Genomic DNA, 26,376 nt, shown 5'->3' with positions numbered 1-26,376 from the left:
TTTAATTTTATTATTAAAAGGATCTTAAATCCAAAAGTTATTATTCCTGTAGCGACAAGAATTTTCAATTTTCCATTTCATTTCATCTCTAATCTCTAATTAAAATAAAGGGGAAAAATAGGGTTCAATTATTTTATTTTATTTTCATTTTCAGTTTTAGTTTCAATTTCACAAAAAAGTTACTAGATCTGATTCATTCCTCTTAATTCAAATTTCCCCAGCACAATCGCACTCCACTTCCACGTCAATCGTTATCCCCCAAAAAAATCTTGACTTTCTGATTCCGTATCTGATCCCAAAAAAGCGAAAAAGAACCAGAAAACAAAAAGCACTACCGAAATGTTTCGTTTCGAGCAGGAGAAGATCCGAAAACGAATTTGATTCCGAAAAGGTTTTGTGCTTTTGAGTATCCAAGTGCTTCCCAGCTTGCGGGTGTTGCCATGGCAGAGGTGATTCCGGCAGCCGTGCTCCGCAACCTTGCTGACAAACTGTACGAGAAGCGCAAGAACGCTGCACTTGATGTTTGTACTCAACCCTTTCTTGTTTATCCTGTTGCAATTCGGTTAATTTGGGGTTTTAGGGTTTTGAGCATTTTTTTTATGGGGAGTTGATTTTGTGGGGGTATCTATCTGTGCCTATAGGTTGAGGGCATAGTGAAGCAGCTTGCTGCTGCTGGGGAGCATGAAAAAATAACGGCTGTGATCAATTTGTTGACAACGGAATTCACTTATTCTCCACAAGCCAATTCACCGGAAGGTAACTTTCTTTCTTCATTTATTTCTATTTTTTCATTCGTTAAAAGATTTTTTTTATATATCTTTTAAAGTAAGCTTATAGGTTCTTCATCTTATATGATATATTTTCTTAAATTGAAAATAAATTATGGGTGAAGGGAGGATTAATAGGATTGGCTGCTGCAACTGTTGGGTTGACTTCCGATGCAGCTCAGCATCTTGAGGTGAGGGATTACTCACTTTGTTTAGAATTTTGTCCTTTTTATTGGAGTGAGTTGTTTGTTTATATGGGGTACAATTTGAATCATTCTAGTAGTACATAAGAAGTTATCCGCGTTCAATGTTCTAATGGGAAATACATGTTGTGTGCTTGGAATTGGTGCAATTTTTGCCCTATCATTGGCCCAAATTTTTGGCACATTTTGAGGACATTAGAAATGGTGAAATAAATTCACTCTAAGGAACATAAATGAAATATCGGGAATTTGGCATGATAATTGTATCTAAGCATAACCCTTTTTTTTCTTTTTGTGATTGGACAGCAAATTGTGCCCCCTGTTTTGAATTCCTTCTCTGACCAAGATAGCAGAGTTCGTTATTATGCTTGCGAAGCACTATATAACATAGCTAAGGTGACTGTGTTGACCATGTTCAGTTTCAGTATGATCATCTGCTTTGTTCTAATGCATAAATTTTAGTTGTATCTCAGGTTGTGAGAGGGGATTTTATTGTATTCTTCAACCAGATCTTTGATGCCTTATGCAAGCTTTCTGCAGACTCGGATGCCAATGTACAAAGTGCTGCTCATCTCTTAGATCGACTGGTGAAGGTATTCATCACTCCTGCACGCCAGTAAAGCACTAAAGCCTTTTCTGCTGTTTTTTTTATCTATGCGCATAGCAAGATTTCCAAAGAATTGCAAATAATAATTGACATTGCTTTTTTCCGAAATAGGAAATAGAAAACAATAATTGAATTGCTGTTCATTTTGATTACTAAAATCAAACACTGCTTCATTCGTGCAGGATATTGTGACGAGAGCGATCAGTTCGGTGACCATCCTTTCACATCTATATTATACTTTTTCTGTTCATGTTAGTATGTTACTTAATTTTCAGTAGACGGTGTGGGTAAGAAGACTGCTTGGTTGCTTTTTATTTTCCTGTTTTTATTTTAGTGTTTTCTGTTTTATGAATTTTGTGAAGGAAAAGTGAAAACAATAAATCCTGTTTTCTGTTACTTTTTCCTTCACAAAATCCAGAAAACAGAAAATACTGAAAATGAAAATGCAAACCAAACGCATCCTAAGATTTTGGATGTAACTTTTCAATAGAACTTTAATAGGTAAAGGTTGTATGCAATGTGAGGTGCCAGGCTATCTAATACTAAAAAAAAAAGAGGCAAATTTCACTTTTCACCTTTTCGTCTGTTATCTAATTTTTCTTGACCTGAGTTCCCTCCTCTTCTTTCTTTTTCCTATTTTGTTGGTTTAGTATTGAAGAATTCATACCACTGTTGAGGGAGCGCATGAATGTATTGAATCCATATGTGCGCCAAGTTTTTGGTAGGATGGATTACTGTACTGGGATAGCGTCCCAGATATTGATATGCTGGGTTTTCTTCCTGATTTTCTTGATGGTAAGCAATGTCTTTAAAAGAGTGATTCCCATTCTTCTCAACATTTTGTACAAATGAAATGGAGATCAACCATCTAATCATATACAAATTTCCAGGCTTGTTTAATATGTTGAGTGACTCAAGTCATGAAATACGTCAACAAGCTGATTCTGCTCTTTCAGAGTTTCTTCAAGAGATTAAGAACTCTCCAGTAAGGCTCTTGCTAATGTAATTTCCACTTGTATTTTGAGTTGCAAGTCTTGTGGCGCACTCTGTGGACATGTTTCCTATCTCTGTACTGCATTTATTCATTTTTTTCTCTTCTTGTTGGATTTTCTTTATCTTCCCCATAATCAATATTTTATGCTTAGTATGTCTTCGAATTTTTTGTTGATCAAATGTGCTATGCATCTTTTTTGCTTTTGCAACTACTGTTTTGACACAAAAGCAAAGTGTTTTGTTCATTAGTCATTTTCTGACTCAGCAGTGCTACTCTTGAAGTCTGTAGATTATGGTCGATGGCTGAAATCCTGGTACAAAGGGCAGGTTCTCCAGATGAATTTACCAGGCTAACAGCTATCACATGGGTGAGTAATGCCACAGTGCTTTGACTAATTAATTATTTAGCTTTATTGTACTTTATGCATATTGGCATTTTCCCAAATATTATTTCCTTTATAACAAAAGCCAAATTACAATTAGTGTTGTGTGATTCATTTTGCTTTCTTATTTGAACAGTAAATGAGTTTGTCAAACTTGGTGGAGACCAGCTTGTTCCGTATTATGCTGACATTCTTGGAGCCATTTTGCCTTGCATATCAGATAAAGAAGAGAAAATTCGAGTGGTAGGTTATTTGAGCTTCCCTTTTTTTTGTACCCATCCTCTATCGTGCCCCCCCGCCGGGCAGTTTTTTGTGTCTTACTAAAATTACATTCCTTTCCCCCATGCAAACAAAGCATTTGAAACAATCTATGGCTTATGTATAAGGTTGCTCGTGAACCAATGAAGAGCTACGTGCCATCAAGGCTGATCCAGCTGAAGCTTGATGTGGGAGCGATACTCTCCATTGCTAGGAGGTATAATTTTTCTCTGATCTGGGAAATAGGCTAGGTTTGAATTTTTTTTGGTACTTGCAATTGAAATATTACGAATTTCTGTGATGGTTTGACGTAAGAAGCTATTAGGGGAACTTGTTACATGAATTTTATTTTATTTTTTATTCTTTTTAAAGAATTAGCCAACTGTATTTTGCACTTGTAATTCTATAGATTGATTTTTGGGATGGTTTTGATTGATCAGCCAATTGTCAAGTGAATGGGAAGCTACTCGCATTGAAGCTTTGCACTGGATATCAACCCTTTTGAACAGACATCGCACTGAGGTGACTAGATTGTTCAAACTCGGTTTTCATTTGATGTTCTTGTTAGGTCCCTTTACACTGTTGGAGTTGATCTGGCCCAGTTAACAAGGAAATAAATACGATACTTGCTAGCCGATAATATTCAATTTAATTTAGTTCGCAAAGTTTCATTTGACATTCTCTTTCTGTGGGTAAAAATCTTTCATGTAATCAAACTAATGTGACTCCCTTCTGTATTTATTCAAAATGCTTGTAAAGGATAGTACAAGATCTCCTTTATGTTGATGGAATTTTGGTTCTATTCACATGTGGTCTATGTCTAAACAGGTTTTACAGTATCTGGTGACATTTGGTACCCTACTGACAGCACTTTCAGACCCTCTGATGAGTAGCCTTGTTATATGGTATCCTCTTTTAATTTATTTGTTTCATCAATCATTCTTTCACAAAATCTATTGCAAATCTTGCTGTATTGTACATTTGTTCAAAGGGCAAGTCCTTCTATCAATTCATTCAAGCCATTATCTGAAATTAGTTTAAAAAAATATGTGGCCATTGTCAGAAAATTTAGATAGATTTCTTTTCTGTCTGCATTACCCTTGACTTGATTCTAAATAAAAATGAGTTTTTGAATTTCCCCCTTTTCTTATTTGCAATGTTTTCACTTTCTGGAATAGGCAATTTACTGGAATTATCAGTGATTCATCTCCCTTTTTTTTTAATTAAAAAAAAATTAAACAGGTTGTACTACTAGTTTCTCGATGTTCATGCAGCTATTGCAAAAGATCCTCAGCACTTCCGGCAGATTTTGTTTTCCTGTGACAATTTCGGATAGACAATTCTCTTTTGGAGAAGTATGCTTTTTACTTGTTCCAAAATTTTATCTTATTTATGCAGTTTCACTAAAATATTGTATTTGCTTATATTTTCATCTTTAGTTATTAAATTCTAGTTTTTTTAAATGCTTTAGACGAGGTGCTTTGATAATTCGCCGACTTTGTGTTCTCTTGAATGCTGAGAGAGTCTATCGTGAACTTTCTACAATACTAGAAGGGGAACCTGATTTGGATTTGCATCAATTATGGTTCAGGTTGGTTGACTTTTCTGCGAGCTTGAATACCAAGATGCAACACACATGTAAATTCTGATATATATAAATTCACAGGTCTATGACCCACACCACCCTGTAGGCTCTAACCAAATATTTAAACAAAACAGCTTCATGAATTTTGTAGTTAATCTAGTGTATTTGCTTCGCTTTTATGGGAATGATGAAATCATTCTTTTGTGAATTGCATAACTTGGTTCTGTTTTTTCTCTTTGAGCAGATCTATAGAAAGTATACTGATTGACATTGATATGCATTTTAATATTTTGTGTACAATACTTAATAGTCCTTTAGCCAATCCAGTGTAGTAGAGTGGTATTGATATGGATTTTAATACCCCCCCCTTCCTTTTGTAAAAAAATTTTCAGGCTCTGAATTTGATTTTACTTACATCATTGGAACTATCTGAGATCCGAGATCTTTTGAAGCAATCACTGGTAAATCCTGCTGGGAAGGATCTATATGTTTCTTTGTATGCCTCGTGGTGCCATTCTCCAATGGCAATTATAAGTCTTTGCTTATTATCTCAGGTAGGTATCTGTAACTTGGTTTTGATTATTAGTTTTTAAGTCTTGTGCATGTACACAGACACACACTAGCACAAATGCCCTCTTTAAATTTTGTATATTTGTGAGCGACTGCTTACCTTTGTTTAGATCATGTTCCCCATATAATATAAATTATCTATCATGACAGACTTACCAACATGCTAGCACTGTGATTCAATCTCTCGTTGAAGAAGACATTAATGTCAAATTTTTAGTCCAGCTGGATAAATTGATTCAGTTGCTGGAAACTCCAATATTTGCTTATCTTAGATTGCAGGTGCTTTACTGAAACTGCTTGTTTGATCTGCTCATATTTTACAATACTGTAATATAATATTCTTGTTGTTAGGGGGATAAAATATATAATGTGCAGAACTTTCTCTGTTATGTTAAATTAAGCATTGAGCATTGAGCATTATTTTCATCATTTAGAGTGATGGCAGTTAGATAGTTTTGGTAATGAATGTCAATATTTTAAAAAATGCTTCTCTTATCCACTGAAGCATCATGCAATTTTGCAGCTTCTTGAACCTGGAAGACATATATGGTTGTTTAAAGCATTGTATGGTCTTCTAATGTTGCTTCCTCAGGTATAAACAACTTCAATTATTTCTTTCTATGACATCCTTGTTTTGTGGTGAGACAATGTCTAAGATATCATGCTTGAATTGTTTTTACTCTCTTATTATTAAGCACGTTGCTGTTTACCTGTTTAATGGTGTACATCACTACTTCATGAACAATTCTATTTACAATATGATTCAAATTTCTGTCCACTCAAGTCTCAGTATTTCCTTATTGTGCTCAAGGAATATATGTACATTATGTACATTAACAACAGCTTGGAAACCTTGGCGGCATATGTAGTCGCTAATATTGACAATTCATTTTCCGTCATTATGCAGCAAAGTGCCGCTTTTAAGATACTGAAAACTCGTTTAAAAGCCGTGCCTTCGTATTCTTTCAATGGCGAGCAACTAAAGAGAACACCCTCAGGGAATCCCTACCAGTTTCTTCATCAAATGCCTGGTGGCTCTCAAATCACCGAGGATGGCGACATAACCATGGATGGTGGAAACTCACATAACGGGATAAATTTTGCTGCAAGACTACAACAGTTTCAGCAAGTGCAGCACCTGCATCGTCTACATTCAAAAGCACAGGTGCAGTCACGCAAGAATTCGACCTCATTATCAAAGGTCTGCAACCTCTCTCAAGTCTTGTAGTTAGATGCAAACCATATTTATGTGATCCTTTTGATTTTGTATTTGGTGATGTAAATGGCTGCAGAATATGGTTGAAGCACAGAAACAAGAGGAACCAAGGAGACCGCAGTTGAGTGAAATTAATGTTCCAACTTCAAGATCATCATCAAAGAGAAGCCCCCAAGTGTAGAGGTGGTTCTTGCACATTCATATCTTGAGTCCTTATTGTGTCAATGATCTCTCTCAGTATATTTATAAACTTTGAATGGGATCGGCTTATTTATTTGTAAAAAATTGTAAATCACATAGTAGCGCGTTTTGTTTCATTATTATACTCTTGTCATAGAAATTTCTTGGGTTTTTGGAATCAAGATGAAGCTTCGGGCTTTGGCTGAGGTATTCTTTAGTTTTTGTTGAAAACCATGAGGGCTAGAGGCCATATTTTATTCAGGAAAAGGTCTCTTTTTGTTGACCTCTTTATCATTTGCTGCGATATATAATAATTAAATAATATTTGATAAGGAATTAGATACTCAATGACAATGTGATGCATGTGTGTGTGGGTGTGGGGTACGCGTTTTGTTTGGTTTGATCTCATAATATCAGAGAATCATATGTTGCTGCCTCAGGTTGCAACATTGTAGAACACTTACACATGCATTTCACGAATATTGTTCCATGTATTAAGAGCTCATTATGATGTACGCTTTAAGTATTGGCAAGTTTTTTTTCCTATTAAATGTTCATTTCTTGAGGATTTCTACGAGGAAAAAAAACAAACAAACACGGAGAGAGAATCAATTAGAAGATACCAGGAAGAAACTAATTAAAGATAACCTCCAATATGAAAGAAACATATGGTTTCAGAAAACTTTTCACACACCATTTTTATATTTTGTTTCTCGAAGTCTAATTTTTTGCTTAAACCAAATCGATCTTGTATGGAAAGAAGCTTTCTAAACCGAAATATTTTATTTTCAAGTTTCAACTTATAATTTTCCTTGTGGCATAGAAAGTTCACTTTTCTGTAAAAAACAGGGTTTTGAAAGTTGAAACAAACACATTAAAAAGCATATTTCAAAAGCAGTTTCTTATGTTGATACAAACAATCATTAAAGTTTGCCAATAGTACTAGAGGAGATTTAGATGGATTTCGTGTTATGATGAAATTTCTTATTCCAAATTTAAAACTTTAGTGCACTTCCTTTCCATCACTTATAATATAATATACACAAATCTACATCCGAGAGCTGATTATTGATCTTAACAATCAAGATATGAGCAAATTAAACAGATTTGCACAGCCTACTACAACCTGAAGCTTCATCTGAAAACAGGTGAATACTCCATTCTACTGCTCTAACATTTTCACCTCAGTTTCAGTAAAAAGTTGCATCCGATGCTATGTATGTTCTCACAGAGCATAGATCTTTTCAATGTCGGAATTATATTCGTCCAAGTCTGATATATTTGCAGAGTACGACCATGAAAAAGATTTGCTTCCGCTAGCTCTCTTGATTCGCCTCTGTGAATCGCTGCGGAAAACACCAAAATGTTGTCGAAAAACAAAGTAGCACAAGCTTGCTAGTGTTCCAACTAGAATTGGTACTCCCAAAATGGTGATGGTCAAGGCCATCCATGTGTGTTCTCCAACAACCTCAAAAGCTATTGCAAGAAAAGCACCACATGTGCAAGCACATGCAGCCCACATTAGCTTGTTAACCACTGATACAACCTGCCTTTGAGCCCTTGTGTCCCATGCTACTAAAGTGATTTGAACTACGACGACTGCAAGTGAGATGAAGAGAGATGTAGAATTCAGAAGGCAGAAAACTTTGAAGCCAAGACGATTGGCAATATTGGCCTTCCCTGCATCTGATCCTCCTGTTATATACTGACCAGGCAAATTGAATATGGCCAGGAATGCTATTGAGGCAAAAAGGACAGCTACGACTGTGACAGAATTAATGGTGTTCTGAACTGCTTCCCTATGAAGTTTCTTCAGTTCCTTGGCAATTCCAGAAACTCGTCTACGAGTAGTTTCATTTTGTATAAGTTGTGACTGCACCTCATGTTTTATGTCACTGACAGTTCTTTTGAGTTCCATGGCTTCATCTATTTTTCCGACATTCCTGGCATGCTTGGCACCATACTCTGCAAGTGCTTCCTTAATTACCAAAGACGGATCTCCATACGGCAGTTTATCTGCCAAATCCAAAGCTGTTTCCTGCTGCTTATTGATGGCGTTAACTTCCATGGCGGTATAGCATAGCAAAAGGGCCACAATCTGAGAACAGGAGAAACATGTTAGTAAATGGAGCAAAAATGAATAAGAGGAAAGGTCCTTCGGAAGAGTGGGTGTCAATCGTGTAAATTTAAACAACTGAGTCATTAGGTATATTGTATCAAAAAATACAAATCAAATCACATAGCAAAGTTTTGAATAAGTATGTAGCTCCTTATGTTACCATGTGTTAGGCCATTCCTTAATATCTTTACAAGGGGATGTCCAAAACTCAAATAAAAGAGAGCGGTTGAGTTAAAAGCAGTGCTCTCACTCAACAAAGAAAGAGTGCAAAGGGGACCTACCATCAAACACATAGTCATGGGTGTATAACCAACTATATAGGAAGATCAATAATTTTTTTGGTATTAGCAACTTAATAGTTGAAATTCACAAATATCCTCGCCACAAAGTATAGAATATGAAGAAAGATAGGAATATAATGAAAACAACAAGCAAACATGGTACGAAAATCAACAATTGTGGTCGACGGGAAGTAAGATCAACCTGCTCACGGCCTTTCCTCGTAGCCATGTGAAGAGCTGTATTGCCTTTCTTGTCCCGTTCGTTCAGTATAGTTGGATCAGCTTGTAATATCTCCTCCACCACTGCACTACACTGTCCTTTGACAGCCATGTGAAGTGCAGTTTGACCTTTTTTATCTTTGATGGAGACTATTGCTGGATCCCGGGCAATAAGAACTTTCACAATTCGAACCATACCATACCTAGCAGCATTGTGCAGGGAAGTTTTCCCATTTTTCCTAACTATCATCATGGAACTGGCGTCAACATCCAAGATAGCATTGACCACATCCAGATGATCATGAACAGCAGCCGCATATAGCGGGCTGGTGTTTGATGAGTCACATAACTTACAAAGCTCTGGCCAAGTACTCAAAAACTCCCTCACAATATCTGTTAACATGTTAACATAACATAATTGAAATCCTTATTATGAATAACAATTAGAGCATGTTAATCACCCTTTCTTCCTAATTTCGACTTTCGAAGGACCTAATAAGACAATAGCAAGATTTTTAAAGATAAAGATTGTAACATTTGCTTCAATTACTGAATGAAAGAATCAAGAATCAACAATAAGAAATAGAAAAAGTTATTCCAAGGTGAATATATCATATACCCAATTGAAGAACATACAAAAAAAATTGAAAGAAAGAAAGAGGAATTACCAAGATGACCACGCTTGGCTGCAACATGAAAGGCGTTCATGTCAGACTTGGACCTGATCTTCACTATCTCGAAGTCACAGAGTTTGAGCAAGAAGCTGAACACGTCCTTCAGATTATTGTCTGCGGCGATGTAAAGAGCGGTTTCTCCAGCATCGTTCTGAAGGGACATCACGTCAGAAATCGATGAAGATGATGCATCTGAAGCACAAGAACAAGACTCTTCCTTTCTCAGCTGCTCCACCAGCTTCTTCAGCTCATCAAGGTTCCCAGATCGAACGGTCGAGAACAACGATTGGTGTGTTATGAACCGCAGAGCCTTCGAAGACTCCATCATCAACAACCACTCTTATTCTCTACTTCTGCAAAAAAAAAAAAAAAAATCCAATCTTGTCGTTCTTCTTCTCCTTGGACTATCTTGCAGTTCAAGTCAATTCTCCCTGTCTTCCATCTCAATTGTTTTCCCGTGTGACCCAGATGAGAAGCAAATGGAAATGGGGGAAAAGTGTGAAACTTTACCGTGTTCTTGCTTTATCCGTGCAACAATTGATAGAGAGAAGAAGAGAGAGAAGATAGTGGATGTGTGCACCAAGTGGCGGTTCTCAATTATTTGTATGTATCTGTTTACTTAATTAAAGATGTTAATAATTTTGATGACGGAGTGGGGACACTAGAGTCTTAGTTACAGAGAAAATCCATGTGGGTATGATGCCATTGACTTTTTCAATAGATTCTTGCTTTACGACAATTGGGTTCTTCAATTACTGAATGTCTACAACACTCTGCATGCTTGCATTTGCATATGCATATGCGTGTTTGTGTTACATAAACTAATTTAAGTAATGGGGCACTAATATCTAATCTAATCATGATAGTTCGGTTTAAGATATCATCATTCATGTGTTACAGAAACCATGTTAATAAGCATGATCTCTCTCTCGATATGACTAATTTATCGCACAATGAAACTACTATTGTCTTTCATATTTGTCATTTAGCTGCTTGGTTTAGTAAATTGAAATATAATTTTATTATTCCACATTGTAACGAGGTAGTATAGTAACAAAATATGCTAGAGCTGGTTACTTTATTTGATTCAAGACCTTTCCTCGCGATTTGAGAAGTTAGTTGTTTTAAATATTTCCTTTTATAGTTAGTACGATATATTTTTAAATAAAATGTTAATTTAGTAACTAAAAAGATTTAAAAGAGTAAACAAACAACATTTATAAAGGGAAAAGTTTGAATTACCCCAATATCTATAAGGGAAAGGAGAGCCAAAAAAATTTTTTTTCGACTTTTATTTATTTATTTTTTATCTGAAGTTTCTAATTTATAAAGGAAAAGATACCAAAGAGTTCAAATTTTAATAAAGTGATATGACATACTCATTAATGCCACTATCGTCAAATAGTTTTCTGGGATCGATGTAGCATTACATAATAAAAAAAAAAGAGGAAGATAGATTCCTCACAAGTGCTAGATTCCAACTTCCAACAAATCCACTTCACTCTTGTAATGCAGCTACTTTATTTATAGACTTCGTTCGGCTTTGATCTCGTCATAGAAACAGTACTATTTTTTGGCCTTTAATTTGGTTACTTTCCTCGTACCAATCAAAGATCGGTGCCAGCACAAAAACTGTAAGCTAATTCCGCTGAACAGCTAGAAGTAGAAGGCTTAAATTGTTTTCAACAACTAAAGTCGAAAGTATACTGTTTCATCTTGCATACGACATTTCTCTTCCAATCCTAAAAACTAACTATAAATCACTCGTAGTATAATTATTATGCCCAAACAATCTAATTATATATCATTCTAATTAGTTATTATATCTTCAATTTCTAGAAATATAATAAATAAATTGACGAATAAAAAATGAAAGTCAATTCACTAATTGGAAAGAAGCCAATTAAATTACTCGCACCCTTCTTTAATATCACAAGCAAAATAATTCGAGCATGGTTACCTCCCACACAAAACATGATTGAAAACTTTCTTCAGTTGTCAAGAACTTTCATCCACAAACCATCAAGGAAACTGAGGTAATTTGTAGCGTCTACTGGGTCTTATAATCTGCTTATATTACACTGAAAAATACATAGTTCTGCAGTAGACCGGGATCCTTGCACCGATGAACGAAATAAATTACATTATAAAGTTATGAAAGCAATGATATTATATAAATTAACCCCGTAAAGAATACTTCTTTCCAGTGAAAGGCTGAAATTTATTTTCTTCTTTCTCTTTAGGTGGCTCTTCTTTTGACTGTTTTGCCTGCAAAGACACAAATTGTAGAACTTAGCAGTCCATCAAAGAACACAAGGCACAATGAGTTCGAAGATAGCATATGATTTGAAATATAAGCAAGAAGTTGCAGAATTACTTTTCCCGTATCTTTAGTACGGTTTGCATTTGACCCAAACACAAGCTTGCCCTGAGCTTGACGAGCATTACTTTGTGAACTAGACGCTGCAGACGACTGTGAATTAGCATTTGGAACATCAGGTTTCTTGTCCTTAGGACCCGAAGAAGAAACCGGAGGAGGCTGATAGTTCAATGGCTTTCCATCCAAGCGTCTCCCAGCGCCAGAAAATGGGTTAAACTTGGGCTCAGTCTCAGCAGGGGTCTCTTCAACTGTAGAAATAAATAAATAAATACAAGTTGAAGTCTTCAAAACAGAAGAAGCACTAATACTGTGATCTTGACTATTGAGGAGCATCAATGTATGTAAACAACACGAGCTTCAACTTCAACAAGTATTTGTTACCACAAAATTTCCAAGTCTTGGTAAGATAGTTAAACAATAATATTTTCCACATTACCCTCTGTCAATACTTTTTTCTAAAGTACTGTGGAACCGCCACAGTGAGAGAGGAAATCAATCTGGAGAGAGAGCCCCAAAAAAAAAAAACAAATAAAACAAACAAAACAAAAACAAAAACCCACATATGCACACAACACACAAAAAAGTTCATGCTACGTACCAGCAGCTGCTGCCTTGCCAGAAGAAGCTGGTAGAGAGGGCTTTTCAGGTTCCTTATAATCTAGAGGAGGAGCAAAGTCCACCTCACAGTCAGTCTCAATGATGCTTATAGCATTGGCAGGCTTTGTTTCTATAATATCTATGTAATACTTCTTGTTGTTGTAAGCAACCATAATGCTATCTCCGGTGGTCAAGCAGGAAAAATTCCTCAATGTTGTTTCTAATCTGCATTAAAAAGTACAGATATCTACATGAAGATCTAATGCCAGCCAGTATGGAAATGAAATACAGAACTAATGGCGATGTGAAGACACAAACAAAACAATACAAAACCATAGGGAACAAGCAATAATTACTTCCTAGGTCCACTTGTCTACAGGAATTTAATAAACAGTAATATAAGCTGTACGCCATTTTATATATAGATATCAATCACCAAACATAGATATCAATCACCAAACATGCAAATGTTCTTGAAATCAGGAAATGAGAAGTCACTGATATATCAATATGACCACCAAATAAGATTCCCTTTATCTCTTTATAAACAACCACCAAACATGGATTAACATGCCATCTTTCTTTTTTGTGTGGGGGGGATAAGGTCCAGCTCAATTTTCAAATCCGAAGTTTTGCACCAAACATAAAAAAATTCCTACCAAAAGCTTCTGATGGCTACTTGGTAATGAAACTATCAAAATACCAAAATTCCACCCTTGCAATAGACACTCACATTGATCAAGTAATAGTATAGCCATATTAATCTTACATCCAAGAACATAATAACCACTCACATAGCTTTAGGATTAGAAATATCCAAGAAATCCTTTGTGTGAGGCTGTAACTTAACATATGTCCCCTTCGGTAGGGTCACATTTTTCACTCTTACAATGCTCCCCTCTTGTAGAAGCATGTTCTCCATCATCTGTAAATCAACTAACTTAGAAGAAGCACCATCTACTAGAAGAACTAAAATTCAAGGTAGAACCAACCAAGTGAACAAGCTAACAAGCATATTCACTAACAATTACTTTTGAATGCCTACCCAATATGGCATGTATATCATGCCTTCTTCTGCTATGAACTCCAAAACTCCACAGTGAGAAACCCGCTCAGCAGCATCATTCCGAAGTTCAAACAACATTGGATAATCAATATGCAGTGATGCTGCAAATTAAAATTGATATTAGTACTATAGACTCATCAATCATGTGGGGGGAAAAACACTATGTAACATATACAAAGACTGAAAGAGCAAAGAGGTAACATAACTTACCTAGACGATCAAGTGCTGATGGAGGCATTATAACTGAAGCACAAAAGAAAAGAAAAGAATTTGATTTTTATCTCAGAAAGGGAACAAACAACACATAATATTCCAATCAGATCAAGCATGGACACAGAAACTTACTTTTATCACCACTTTCGAGTTGGGGCTGCAAGTTTAATAGGAGAAAAAGAGAAAGAACCAGAAAAAGTAAGATTACTTTAAGAAATATTTGTTTTAAGATACCTACAAACTCTATGCATTAGCTGTTACAGGTTAAGCCAATTTGATTGGTGATCCTTAGAATTGAAATCTCATATTTAATTGCCAAGAAAAACTTAGCAAGGGATGCATAAAGTTAATGCTAACCTTCTCAATAAACGAAGCAGGGTAACATCGGTAAGTCTGCTCAAATGATGTCCCATGATATCCATATCCATCAAAAAACTGTGACAAGTGTAGAGCCCAGTAGATAGATAAATTAAAATTAAACCACAAGATCATCATCATCATCATCATCACTACATCCATATTCTACATCTTTGCACGCAATCAGAACAGCAAAAAAGGAGCTGAGATAAATCATCAATAAGAACTAAACAATATAAATTATCCTTTGTGGCAATATTACATTAGAAAGCATACCATTTTTTGCTATTGCTGTGATTATTAGACAAGAGGATCAACCCTTACTGCACCCTGTAACAAGAGTAAACCACCATTAGCTGGAATCAAAATTAGACGAAACCCTAGGAGAAAGGGAAGCGTGCGAAGCATTCCGATTCCCTAGGTGGCAGAAACACTATCATAGTACAGTCCAGTTGCATGGAAGGGGAAGATTGGATTTAGGGAATTGAACCAAACAAATTGGAATTAGCGAGGAAATAGAGAAACGAAAAGGGAAGGGAACAGAAGGGAAGGAATGAATCACCTGAAGTTAGCTTGATCTGAAAACAGAAGAAGAAGTGAGAAAGAAGCAAAGAAGAAAGGGGATTAAGGAATATTTTTTAGTTCTCGGCAGCAGGTGGTAGATGATGATCAGCGAAACCCAACCCAAACGGCTGTGCTTAGGTGCGTGACGTGCACGCTATCTCGCTGCTCTGCTTCTGTTTCTGCCCATTCTTTGGGCCCTTTCTAGGCCCAAACGTAATGGGTACACATGTGAGCAAAACCCAGGCCCAAATATATGTGACAAAAACATATTATGTCGGTTCACGGCGGCCCAAAAATAATATGGCCTTAATCGGCTGTTTGGCATCTTTGATTAATTGATTCCCGAATTTGTATCCCCCATTTCTGAACCACGAAATCGCAACACAGCACTAACCTGAAAGAGTTGCAGAGAAGAAGGAATCCACGTTACCGCTGCTGGTACCACACTCTCCCTTATTTCCATTTTACTTTCCTTTTCCCCTTGCACAATGTGATTCAATTAGGGTTTAATACATAGCTCCGATAACGATTTCGATTTGAAAATAATCACTATCCAACTCAAATCTCTTATCTTAGGGTTCTTGGTAATAAATTCGTGCAAGTCTTCGCTATCTCTGTATTTTGATTTTATCAATTTCCTTTGATTAGACCAAACTTGTTTATTTAGTAATTTGAAATAAACAGTGTAAGAACCGTTCCAGATTTTATTTTTATCTTTAATTCTCCGGTTTTGGGACAGTAGCTCGTCGTTGCACCTGGCTTGGTAGAAATGGCAGCATTCTTGGCTCGGAAGTCACTTCTTGCTCTTCGTACCCGCCAGCTGGTAAGATTCATTTGATTTTCCAGTCATGAATCATAAATTCACCACTCCCAGCTCCTAGTTCCCTGTATTGTTTGTTTGAATTTAAAAAGTAAGAAGACAAAACTCGGAATTAGATGTTGGGGAAGTTAAGAGACCCAAATGATTATTTGTATACAGTGAATATCTTCCCCTAGCATCCTAATTTCGTTTCGTTGATTTCAGCAGGTAACCAGATTTTTTTTTTCTTTTATGATTTGATTGCCTATTAAGGCATTAAGATTTATGGTCTAATTTTCTTCTTCTTTACTAGTCTTTTTTTTTTTTTTTGGGGTGATGATTCTGATAATTTGCAAGATATGAAATCTTAGGGTGAATGTTTGAATAAATTCTGTTGTAGGGAGATTGTTGTTTAGCTAACTATTGGCATTTATCCCTCGTTGTTCTGCTTTGTTTAGGCTGTAGCTGGTCAAGGGCTGCATAACTCACAAAACTATGCCCTGCGATTCAATGCGCACTCCTTCTCTACCAAAAAAGGTCTTGTCTTTTTCCTCGCCAATTCGCCCAAATATTTCCTTCATTTATATGGAAGGTTAGCTTGCGGAATTGTTGAGAACAATCTTAAATGAATTTTGGTTGTTTTATATGCCAAATCGGTTTTATGACAATCATGATCTAGTATTTGGTTCTTTGGATGGGTCAATATGGGTTGCTTGGAAGTTGAAGGTGTTAATGAGTTGGACTCACATGTGCCCCCCCCCCCCCCCCCCCCCGGGGCACCAAAAAAAAAAAATTTTGAAAGCATTAATCCAATTAAGCAGGTCAAGGAAGCAGTTTCTAAAAAAATGGTTAGATTGAATAAAGATGATCCATCTTAGTTGATGTAATACCTTCTACAGTACTATCATTTTTATGTGTCTATTTAGAAATCTACTTGAATCCTAACTGCTTTCCATGTGTATTTGTATATATCTTAATTTTCTTCTGCACAAACTGCAGATGATGAAGAAAGAGAGCAACTAGCTAAGGAACTTTCAAAGGATTGGAGTTCTGGTATTTATTTGCGAATCTAACATTCTCTGTTTTCTTTCTCTTGCCCATTAAATGTAAATTGACTTTTTTATTAATCCTATGCCTGCAGTTTTTGAGCGTAGCATCAATACCCTGTTTCTGACTGAAATGGTTCGGGGTCTAATGTTAACGCTGAAATACTTCTTTGACACAAAAGTCACAGTAAGTGTTGTCTAACAAATGGTAAAAAGTCAAAACCATTAAAGATTCTAGTTTAAAGCATGATTTCTATAATTCAGATCAATTATCCATTTGAGAAAGGCCCTTTGAGCCCTCGTTTCCGTGGTGAACATGCACTGCGACGATATCCAACGGGAGAGGAACGCTGCATTGCTTGCAAACTTTGTGAAGCTGTAAGGATTTTATTATTTTTCGGATCTCATAATTTTGGTTTGACAGTGGTGTTTGAGTGTGTGGTTACTGCTGTATGGCATATGCATGATAGCGTCTAACCTGTTCTAATACTAACCTTTTCAAATTTGTTTAAATTTTATGTTGGTTGTAGGTTAGTCACATATAGTGTGCAGATTAGTCTATTGTTAATGATCATGTCCTGGAAATCATTCTAATTGATCTGCAACTTTGAAAAGTCTGTTTTGTATTAATTAAATTTGGGTATCAAGTTAGGGATCCATACGGAGGTATCCTCCGAGAACTATCAAACCCTTTAATCTTTGGAGTCTGATGATAGGGAAATTTTTCTTTATGATAATAGTATTGCGTTAAATATTCCTGTTATTACTGCTGAATCTCCTACATCAGAGGCTAGGGTCATTGTGAGAAATTAAGATGAAGGATGTGCAAGAGGAATGTCTGGATGAGGTCTCTAAACATAGGATGTGAGCTCAAATGAGTGAATCATGTAATGTCCCTACATAGTGAATTTGAAAGCAGATAAATATCACATGATAGGCAAGTGATGCCGATTTGGTAGAAACTCTCATTTCTTCTAGAAATTCTGAAAATGCTGGATACTCAAGATAACTGATTTATTAATGAGCGTCAATTTTCATACTCTGAATATTCCATGTCTCTGAATAGAGCCTCCAACTGTATCACTGTCATTTTGTCCTCTCTCTCTCTCTCTCTCTCTCTCTCTCTCTCTCTCTCTCTCTCTCTCTCTCTCTCTCCCCAAAATTTTTTATTGGATCTGTCTAACAGTGTTTAAGTAACGTATCTTTTATCTATCAGATATGTCCTGCACAAGCAATCACAATTGAGGCTGAGGAACGAGAAGATGGCAGTCGCAGGACAACTCGGTGAATTACCTCCTTTGCCTATGACCTTTTCTACTTCCTTCACTCGTCTTTCTTGCTGTCTTACTTCTTAAATCTCAGGTATGATATTGACATGACCAAGTGCATCTATTGTGGATTTTGTCAAGAGGCGTGCCCTGTTGATGCCATTGTTGAAGGGCCAAACTTTGAATTTGCTACAGAGACTCATGAGGTTCATTTCTTTCTCATCCATGATCAATCATGCAAATATGCTTCGTTGGTGGATGCCTGTTACTGTTCCTTTCCTTTCTTATTTGTTGCCTGTTTAACCATTGCAGGAGCTACTTTATGACAAAGAGAAGCTACTTGAGAATGGAGATCGATGGGAAACTGAAATAGCGGAGAACCTGAGATCTGAAAGCCTTTATCGCTGATTGTTCTCGGGTAGTTGAGTTTTGATAAATAATATGATCAGTGTATGGTCGTAAAGATTTGTATGTATTAATGGATTTGTTGCATGAGTTTTTTGTTTTATGTATCGTTGCGTTGCTAGTAAGGATGCATGGTGATGATATTTATCATCTTGAGATGTTGAACAAATGAAATAATTGAAGAAACACACAATGTTAAAGGCAAATGAAACAGCCAAATGCTTAAAGAAACACACCAACATTGTTGTCAAACTCTGAGTTAACTCGTAAATTCGTACGAGTTTAGGTAGTGGAATCGAGTTAACTTGGACACAAACTCGTTTATGGGTAGATTCGAGTAAACTTGGGTAAATTTGCATAAATTAGGTCAAACTCGCGAGTTTACAGGCGAGTCAGTGAGTTTGCTTTGTTGGCCTTCTTCGCAAAAACAAAGCTGTTTTGGCCCCAAAAAAAGAGGAAAAAAGGGAATAACGTATGAACGGAATCCGAAATAGCTAAATTCCGTCACTTTACTCGTCGCACTCACTCAGTCATTCTCTTTTTCAATCCCTCTTCGCGTTTCGTCTGCCTCTCGTTGTCGTTTGCCATTTGCCGTTCCCCAAATAGCTTGTCACTCACTCTCTCTCTCTCTCTCTCGCTCTCACACATTCTCACTCTCTCATTCTTCTCTCTATTGACTCTGTTATGCATCAAATCTCGTGGACTCGTGGAACCTCTTCCATCGCCACGCTACCGTCATTCGTCGCAACCTCTTTTGGTCGTCGCTTCCTCTGCCGGTTCATCGTGTACTTTGCTGCCGTTCGTTCTTGTCTGCTTGCACAACACAACAATGCCTGGTTTCTCAACTGAGCTTACTCCATTTAGCCATTCAGATTTAGGTATGTTTTAAAAAAATAGTTACTGAATTGCTGCATGTTGTAGTTGTAGTTGTTACTTGTTAGTGTTAGTTTAGTCTATTCTTAATTGTTACTTCTTGTAATTTGTAGTTGATACTTGTTAGTGTTAGTTAATTATTACTTGTTATTGAATCTGAATGTCTGAAACTCTAAAATCTCAAACCTAAATTTACTAACTTTGATAGTGGATAACTTTGTAACCATTAGTGGATAATTATGTAATAACTGAAGAATTTGAATGTGTGTTCTAGAATACTTGTTATAATTGTAATATTATGTTAATTTATTTTTTTTACGTTGGAATTGTTGAGTTTTAATGTCTATAATTGAGTAAACATATATATTATACATGATATATATTTTTTACAAAACAATTATAACAAATAAACTCATATGAGTTTACGAGTCGAGTTTAGGTCAGCTCCACGAGTTTACCTAAACTCGCGAGTTTGACAACCTTGTGCACCAAGGTAGAGATATCTTGCAAAGCGAGTTCAAATTTCAAAGTGCTATCTACATAGGGTTCTTTGTTCTATCCACACGGCTTTTCTGTGTGTTTGGATTGACGTTTGGCAAATTAAAGTGAAGTTTAAATGAAAGTAATTTTATAAAATTGATTTTGAGTAGAAGTGAGTTTGTGTTAACTTAATTTTGTTTGATAATTTTATATCAAAATTGATTTTAATAAAATAAATATTATTTGAATAATATTAGTTAAAATTATTTTTAAATAGGTAATTATTAAAAAATGTGACATTAAATTATGTTATTTTTTTAAATATGTTTAATTTTTTGATACTTTTTTTTGGTATGTTTTTTATACAGTATTTTAGTATTCTTTGTACTTTTTGTAGTATGTTATAATTTTTTACTATTATTATTATCATTATTATTATTATTATTATTATTATTATTTATGGTTAAATTTTTTATTTAATTTACTTTATTTAATGGGATTAATAAATCATATTATAAAAAGATAATAAATATTATACACAAAAATTACAATTATAAAAGTGTATAATGTCAAACAAAAAAATTAAAATAATAAATAATAGAAAAAAAGCTTATATAAAGAGAAATAATAATAATTTCTTAAATAAAACAATGATATTTATAAAAGGTAAAGTTGGTAGAAGAAAAATAATGGTTTAGAGTCAATGGCTAAATGCCAGTTAGTGAACGCAGAAACTAAGAGAATTATTGCTTGTAAACGTGGTTTTGAATATAAAATTATCTTATGCCATGTGTCACAATACTATTCATCCATGTGCCATCTGCTATGTCATCAACTCATAATTGTAAATGCACCAAATTGGATACTTATTTTACAATAGGAAAAATATAGGTAGACAATGAAAATATTAAACAATGTAAACAATAGATATATCGGATGTTCATTTCACTAGGTGTACAGATGGTTATTTTAATATTAAGATTTAGATAGTTAATTTAGAAGTGTAATGTGTGTTTATTTAATTAGTGGTTATTCATGTTGTTCAAGATGGTCATTGTTTACCTAGCACTCCCCTTTACATTAATAGACTCGTTTTAGTTCCTAAAATTTAATATCTTGTACCAAATTTCAGTTTTTCTATTTTTTATTTTTTGTATATTTAGATGCACTAATTTCAATTCTATTTATTTACCTATTGTTTAAATACTAGTACTTTTATAAAATGTTTAAGATCTTAGTTTTAATTATACAATTTTTTTCTCCAATAATTTAACATCGATTGATTAAAGATATTTTTATTTTCGTCCAAAAATACGTGTGTTTTAACAAGAAATTAATAATAAAAATACACATTTTTTATTTTTTTGATTCCTATGAAATATACGGTTTTTTTTTACTTAAAAAATATGATTTTTTTAATCAATCATATAATTCTTTTATTATATAACATAATCATTGTTACGAGACATACTTAAAACAGATCGTGTGTAAATGGGCTAGGCGAAAAGAGGTCGGGGATGACAATTGACAAGAGGGTGCTTGAATCCCTTCACGTCAACTTCAAGACGATAGTTGGGAATAACTGCAATGAACTGCGATGCCTAAATCAGCAAGAGTTTAATCTGATTTATATAAACGTTGGGTTGAAAAATACCTAAATTTATTGTTGTTAGGAGTATTTACAAGGAGAAATAAGGGTTAAGTACGATTTTGCTCTCTAATATAGAGGTCAAAAATTTATTTTATTTTCGGTCTTTTTTTCACTACAAAATGGTCCCGAAGGTTTCAGTTTGTTTTAAAATTGTCATTTTTACCAAATTTTTTATTTTTATTACCAAATTACCCCTAACTAAAAAAAGTATAAAATAAAAAGAAAAAAAAGAAAGGGACGAGGGAGAAAAAGAATCGGAGGAGGGGTGTTGTTTCCAGGAAAGAGGAGGGGGAAAAGGGGGGAGGGGAAAGGTCACTGCTCCTTTCTTCCTCAGCACATGCACTAACGGCAAGAGAGGAGAGAGCAGAGGGCGAGAGAAAGAGAAGAGAAGAACGAATCCCACCACAGTGTCGCCGACCATTGCAGCGCCCTCCTCGTGGTGATTTGTAGCCCACCAACACCGCATTACCGTTTACCGCCGCAGCCCCTCCTCTCCACCACCGCCGCAACCTTTCCCCTCTGATTCAATTTTTTATTCCCTTTTTTTAATTTTTCAGATTTAAAGGATTCTGTTGATGTTGTTGTTGTTGTTGATTCTTCTGATTGTTTTTGTTTATTCCTTTTATTCCATTGTTGTTGTTGATGCGTTGGTTGCTTCTGTTTCTGCCTGTTTCTATTTTTGCTTTTGCTTTTGGTTCTGTTTTTGTTGTCATTCTGATTTCATTATCCATTATTATTGTTGTTGTTTTGCTGATTATTGTTGTTTAATTGTTGTTATTCTACTTCTGATTTCTGTTTTTGTCTGCTTCTGTTTCTGCATTTGCTCTTCTGCTTCTACTTCTGGTTAATGTTGAGGAAGAAGATTGAGGAAGAAGAGGGGAGGGAGGGGTATTTTTGTCCGAATAACGATTTTAAAACTAAATTAAACCTTTGGGACCATTTTGTAGCGAAAAAAAGGCTGTGGACGAAATAAATTTTCGACCTCTACGTTAAGGACCAAAATCGTACTTAACTCAGAGAAATAATAACTTAGTCATATGAGTTGATGATCTTATCTAGCGTGAGTGTGTGGTTTCTTTTCTTGACGCAAGAAAAGTTAGCCCACATTGTGTAGTTATTAGTGTTAAATTATTATAAAAAAAAATTGTATGATTAAAACTAAAATCTTAAAAATATTTATCAAAAGCACTTACATTTAAACAAGTAAAAAAATATAATTAAATTTGTGCATTCAAAGATATTGAGAATTTTAAATTTATAAAAAATAATTAGAAAAATATAGTGATCTATGACATTTAATTTTAAGGACTAAAATAAGTCATTTAATACAAAGTCATAGAACAATTGAAATGGATCCTCTCAATTGTTAAAAAAATTGAGAGTGTAAAATGTGATCTTTAACCCTTCATTGCTTTCTCTTTTATATTTATTCGTGATCTCACTTATATAATTAATTGTAAAATATCACACTTTACTCCCTCAATTGTTAAAAAAAATTGAAAGGATCCATTTCCTAGACAAATTTGATACATTTACTATCATAACATAGTGAATGACACGTGGACGAATAATGTTGTCACACGTGGTACAAACAGACATGTAGTCAAATAATATTGTGACATATGGCATAATTATCCATGTCAGTATGTCATGTGTCACTTATCAGCTCATCATTATATCATTATACGTAATCAAACCATAAAGTGTCACATGGCATAATTATCCATGTCGGTATGTCATGTGTCACTGATCAACTCATCATTATATCATTATACGTAATCAAACCATAAAGTGTCACATGTTATTAACAGTCTATATCATAAATTCATGTCAGCCATTAACGAAAAATAAATTAAAGACTAACATAGTGTAATTTTGTCAATTTTAAAAATATAATTAATATAATTGAAATCTTTAAAATAATTTTAATGTACTGTACCAATCTTAAAGATCACTTTAAAACTTAATTATTGTTAATTTTCTTCGTCTAATAACAAATTTTTTGTCTAAAAGAAAATTAGTTAAGTATTTTAAGAAAATAATATATATAATTTTTTCCCAAGATGATTAATATTTTACCTAAGGATATCTTTAAAAATATTTGTGAATACTTGTTAGCAAGATCTTAAAAAAAAAGATAAATTTAGAGAGAAAAATATAGTATAATAGAAAAGAAACAGAACATGTTAACTATATTTGTAACGGCTCCCATTCCCAAATATAGCAAAATGACACGCATTATGTCAAAACTCAAAAGTCAAACAGATTGAAGCCCCCACCCACTCACAAACACCGTTAACAATTTTTCCCAATCTCCTCATTTCTCTCCTTCCCAAAACCAACCCCAACAAAATCCTCTTTCATTCAAATTTCAAATTGGAAATTTTAATTAAAAATAAAAAACATAGAATCATGGGCCTAAGATCCCTGTTTAATCGCAACAAGGACCTGATCCCGTCATCCACGCCGTCACGATCCACCTCCATGTCGGTGCGGTCACGAACCCGCATGGCCGCCGAGCTCGAACAAGTCTTCCACAAATTCGACGTTAACGGCGACGGCAAGATCGACGCATCGGAGCTTGGAGCCATAATGGGAAGCCTGGGGCAAAAGGCGACGGAGCAAGAACTCATCAACATGCTCCGCGAGGTTGACGGCGACGGCGACGGTTACATCAGCCTCCAGGAGTTCATCGAGCTGAACACAAAGGGCGTGGATTCCGATGAGGTCCTTGAGAACCTGAAGGAGGCCTTCTCAGTGTTTGACATTGATGGTAACGGTTCCATCACGGCGGAGGAGCTTAACACCGTGATGAGGAGCCTCGGCGAGGAGTGCACGCTGGCAGAGTGCAGGAGGATGATCAGCGGCGTCGACAGCGACGGTGACGGCATGATCGATTTCGAAGAATTTAGGGTTATGATGATGATGGGTTCTCGCCACGACACCACCAACAGAGTTTTGCCTGATCCTGATTATTGAACGAATAACACTTCCTTTGTTGCCTCGCTGCTAATCTCGTCTAATTTCTTTCTCATTTTGCTTCTTTCTTTATTTTTGTATGGGAAAGATGCAAAAATAATGATCTTTATTAATGGGAAGAAGAGAACTACACATGTACATTTTAATCTTAAACACTTCTGGATCCAAACCATCTCTTTTTCATATGTATTTTTTATGGATTTAGATATTATCACACATTTTACAAGTATAATAATTAAAAAAAGTTTAAAATCTTTCTATATTAGTGTTACTGGGCAAAATTTGGATTGAAGTCATTTTGTGTCGGACAAAAAAGATGCTACCAAAGATAGAGATGTGTCAGAAGATTCGACATGTCTTTTATGTCTTTTATGCAACGAAAAAGATTCAATCCAAGACAAATTTAAAGTATCAAAGAGCTTGAATATTTCGATACTAAAACGTCAAATCAATAAAGACTGGTAGCATATTAAAAAAGGGTCTCTAGTGCAAAGATTGTAGATATACAGATATGTATAGTTCACCGACACGTGTTGTGGAATGTGGATGTGTGGTGTCGTGCAAGGCTTGGTAGAGGCTCAGCTTAGGCGGCTTTTCTTTCTATGTAATGGAATTTCTTTGGATCGTCTCTATCCAGCTACTTGTTGGGCTCTTTGAACTTGCTTATAAGATTCTATGGCAAGGGTCAATTGTGTTGAGACTGGAGAAAAAACTTATCTAAAATAGCTGCTATTAGAACATTGGTCATGCTTCATATTTCTATTTCGAAGGAAAAAAAAAACATTATTCATATGTGTTAATAACAGTAACATGTACATAATAATTTTTTTTTTCATTTTAATTAGGTATATATCCTTTAGCTCTCATAATAAAAGTAATTATACACATTAATAAATTATTTTTTTCATTTCAACTAGATATTTTTCAAATGTAATATTTTTTCAACTTATTTTTAAGTAAATTAAAAAATAATTACAACAAAACATACATAATTTAATGTTTCATGCATTATCTTTTCAATATTTATATTTAAAAATTTTAAAAATTTTGTTTGTCTAAAACTAAATTCAACATTTAGAGTAACAACCCAAACAAATTTCGAATTACAAAAACAATATCATAATCAAATCTTAAATAAACGAAACTCTAAACTCAAACAAATTCCAAATTACAAACACAACATTAAAATTGACCTTAAATAAATCTAAATTCAAGATTCTAAACTTTAAACTATAAACTTTAAACCTTTAATTTAATAAACTCAAAATTCTAAACCTTAAATACTAAATACGAAATATTAAATCCTAAGTCATGTACCATAGATGCTAAATCTAAAAATCCTAAACAAAAATAACTTACTAGAGTGTGATACAATTTATTCTCTAAAATAAATTCAAATAACTTGTGAGAGTAGATGCACCATTTTTAATAAACCATTGAATTCATTAAGTAAAAAAAATGCTATAAAAAAAATATTAATGAACCTCAATAAATATAAAACATATTAGTATACAAGTAAATAAATATTTTTTAATATATAATATTTTACAAAAACAAGTGTAACTTTTTTTAAAATAAATAAAAATAAATCATATTACTACATAAAAATATAATTTTTTTATTGAGATCAATTATAATATAGT

At 34.7% G+C, this 26,376-nt stretch overlaps 4 protein-coding genes, 3 long non-coding RNA genes and 1 pseudogene across 8 annotated transcripts; 6 read left to right on the top strand and 2 right to left on the bottom strand.

Moving 5' to 3' along the window:
• The first annotated feature begins 831 nt into the window (after positions 1–831).
• Positions 832–1,581, top strand: LOC140173057 (uncharacterized). The gene is made up of 3 exons (XR_011870045.1): positions 832–958; positions 1,277–1,366; positions 1,444–1,581. It is a non-coding gene; the product is annotated as an uncharacterized lncRNA (long non-coding RNA).
• A 653-nt stretch (positions 1,582–2,234) lies between these two features.
• On the top strand, positions 2,235–2,938 carry LOC140173056 (uncharacterized). The gene is made up of 3 exons (XR_011870046.1): positions 2,235–2,372; positions 2,468–2,562; positions 2,853–2,938. It is a non-coding gene; the product is annotated as an uncharacterized lncRNA (long non-coding RNA).
• Positions 2,939–3,338: 400 nt separating this feature from the next.
• On the top strand, positions 3,339–4,091 carry LOC112792027 (uncharacterized). The gene is made up of 3 exons (XR_003197311.2): positions 3,339–3,428; positions 3,652–3,733; positions 4,040–4,091. It is a non-coding gene; the product is annotated as an uncharacterized lncRNA (long non-coding RNA).
• A 446-nt stretch (positions 4,092–4,537) lies between these two features.
• On the top strand, positions 4,538–7,110 carry LOC112783329 (protein VAC14 homolog; annotated as a pseudogene).
• A 614-nt stretch (positions 7,111–7,724) lies between these two features.
• Positions 7,725–10,684, bottom strand: LOC112792025 (ankyrin repeat-containing protein At2g01680). The gene is made up of 3 exons (XM_025835099.3): positions 10,050–10,684; positions 9,365–9,774; positions 7,725–8,860 (listed from the first exon to the last, which is right to left on the bottom strand). Exons 1-3 carry the CDS (start codon positions 10,381–10,383, stop codon positions 7,988–7,990), a joined length of 1,617 nt encoding a protein of 538 aa, XP_025690884.1. The 5' UTR covers positions 10,384–10,684; the 3' UTR covers positions 7,725–7,987.
• A 1,256-nt stretch (positions 10,685–11,940) lies between these two features.
• On the bottom strand, positions 11,941–15,456 carry LOC112792019 (uncharacterized). The gene is made up of 10 exons (XM_025835093.3): positions 15,231–15,456; positions 14,945–14,998; positions 14,669–14,746; positions 14,444–14,468; positions 14,309–14,341; positions 14,078–14,199; positions 13,827–13,957; positions 13,034–13,257; positions 12,433–12,683; positions 11,941–12,323 (listed from the first exon to the last, which is right to left on the bottom strand). Exons 2-10 carry the CDS (start codon positions 14,945–14,947, stop codon positions 12,234–12,236), a joined length of 957 nt encoding a protein of 318 aa, XP_025690878.1. The 5' UTR covers positions 14,948–14,998; positions 15,231–15,456; the 3' UTR covers positions 11,941–12,233.
• Positions 15,457–15,487: 31 nt separating this feature from the next.
• Positions 15,488–18,983, top strand: LOC112792021 (NADH dehydrogenase [ubiquinone] iron-sulfur protein 8, mitochondrial). 2 transcript variants are annotated; one of them, XM_025835094.3, is made up of 9 exons: positions 15,488–15,670; positions 15,972–16,055; positions 16,490–16,568; positions 17,031–17,084; positions 17,173–17,264; positions 17,342–17,455; positions 18,294–18,361; positions 18,440–18,551; positions 18,658–18,983. In XM_025835094.3, exons 2-9 carry the CDS (start codon positions 16,002–16,004, stop codon positions 18,751–18,753), a joined length of 669 nt encoding a protein of 222 aa, XP_025690879.1. In that variant the 5' UTR covers positions 15,488–15,670; positions 15,972–16,001; the 3' UTR covers positions 18,754–18,983. The 2 variants fall into 2 exon arrangements, with proteins under 2 accessions (XP_025690879.1, XP_025690880.1); XM_025835095.3 differs by having other exon boundaries at positions 15,519–15,670; positions 15,975–16,055.
• A 4,909-nt stretch (positions 18,984–23,892) lies between these two features.
• On the top strand, positions 23,893–24,918 carry LOC112792018 (probable calcium-binding protein CML25). The gene has a single exon (XM_025835091.3). The coding sequence runs from the start codon at positions 24,167–24,169 to the stop codon at positions 24,731–24,733; it is 567 nt and encodes a 188-aa protein (XP_025690876.1). The 5' UTR covers positions 23,893–24,166; the 3' UTR covers positions 24,734–24,918.
• The last annotated feature ends 1,458 nt before the right edge of the window (positions 24,919–26,376 follow it).

The sequence above is a fragment of the Arachis hypogaea genome, chromosome 13 (assembly GCF_003086295.3).
Source record: "Arachis hypogaea cultivar Tifrunner chromosome 13, arahy.Tifrunner.gnm2.J5K5, whole genome shotgun sequence".
Lineage (NCBI taxonomy): Eukaryota > Viridiplantae > Streptophyta > Magnoliopsida > Fabales > Fabaceae > Arachis > Arachis hypogaea.
This window is presented reverse-complemented; position numbering and strand designations above follow the sequence as displayed.

Excerpts from the sequence above, each read along its gene's own strand:
- LOC112792025 (XM_025835099.3), bottom strand. The coding sequence starts at position 10,383 with ATGATGGAGTCTTCGAAGGCTCTGCGGTTCATAACACACCAATCGTTG. Across the intron at positions 9,775-10,049 it reads AGCCAAGCGTGGTCATCTTG|ATATTGTGAGGGAGTTTTTG; the intron begins GTAATTCCTCTT and ends ACATGTTAACAG. Across the intron at positions 8,861-9,364 it reads CGAGGAAAGGCCGTGAGCAG|ATTGTGGCCCTTTTGCTATG; the intron begins GTTGATCTTACT and ends TCCTGTTCTCAG.
- LOC112792019 (XM_025835093.3), bottom strand. Across the intron at positions 14,342-14,443 it reads ACTCGAAAGTGGTGATAAAA|TTATAATGCCTCCATCAGCA; the intron begins GTAAGTTTCTGT and ends TTTGTGCTTCAG. Across the intron at positions 12,684-13,033 it reads TGGCAAGGCAGCAGCTGCTG|TTGAAGAGACCCCTGCTGAG; the intron begins GTACGTAGCATG and ends TTATTTCTACAG.
- LOC112792021 (XM_025835094.3), top strand. The coding sequence starts at position 16,002 with ATGGCAGCATTCTTGGCTCGGAAGTCACTTCTTGCTCTTCGTACCCGC. Across the intron at positions 17,085-17,172 it reads TTCAAAGGATTGGAGTTCTG|TTTTTGAGCGTAGCATCAAT; the intron begins GTATTTATTTGC and ends CTATGCCTGCAG. Across the intron at positions 18,362-18,439 it reads GGCAGTCGCAGGACAACTCG|GTATGATATTGACATGACCA; the intron begins GTGAATTACCTC and ends CTTAAATCTCAG.
- LOC112792018 (XM_025835091.3), top strand. The coding sequence starts at position 24,167 with ATGGGCCTAAGATCCCTGTTTAATCGCAACAAGGACCTGATCCCGTCA.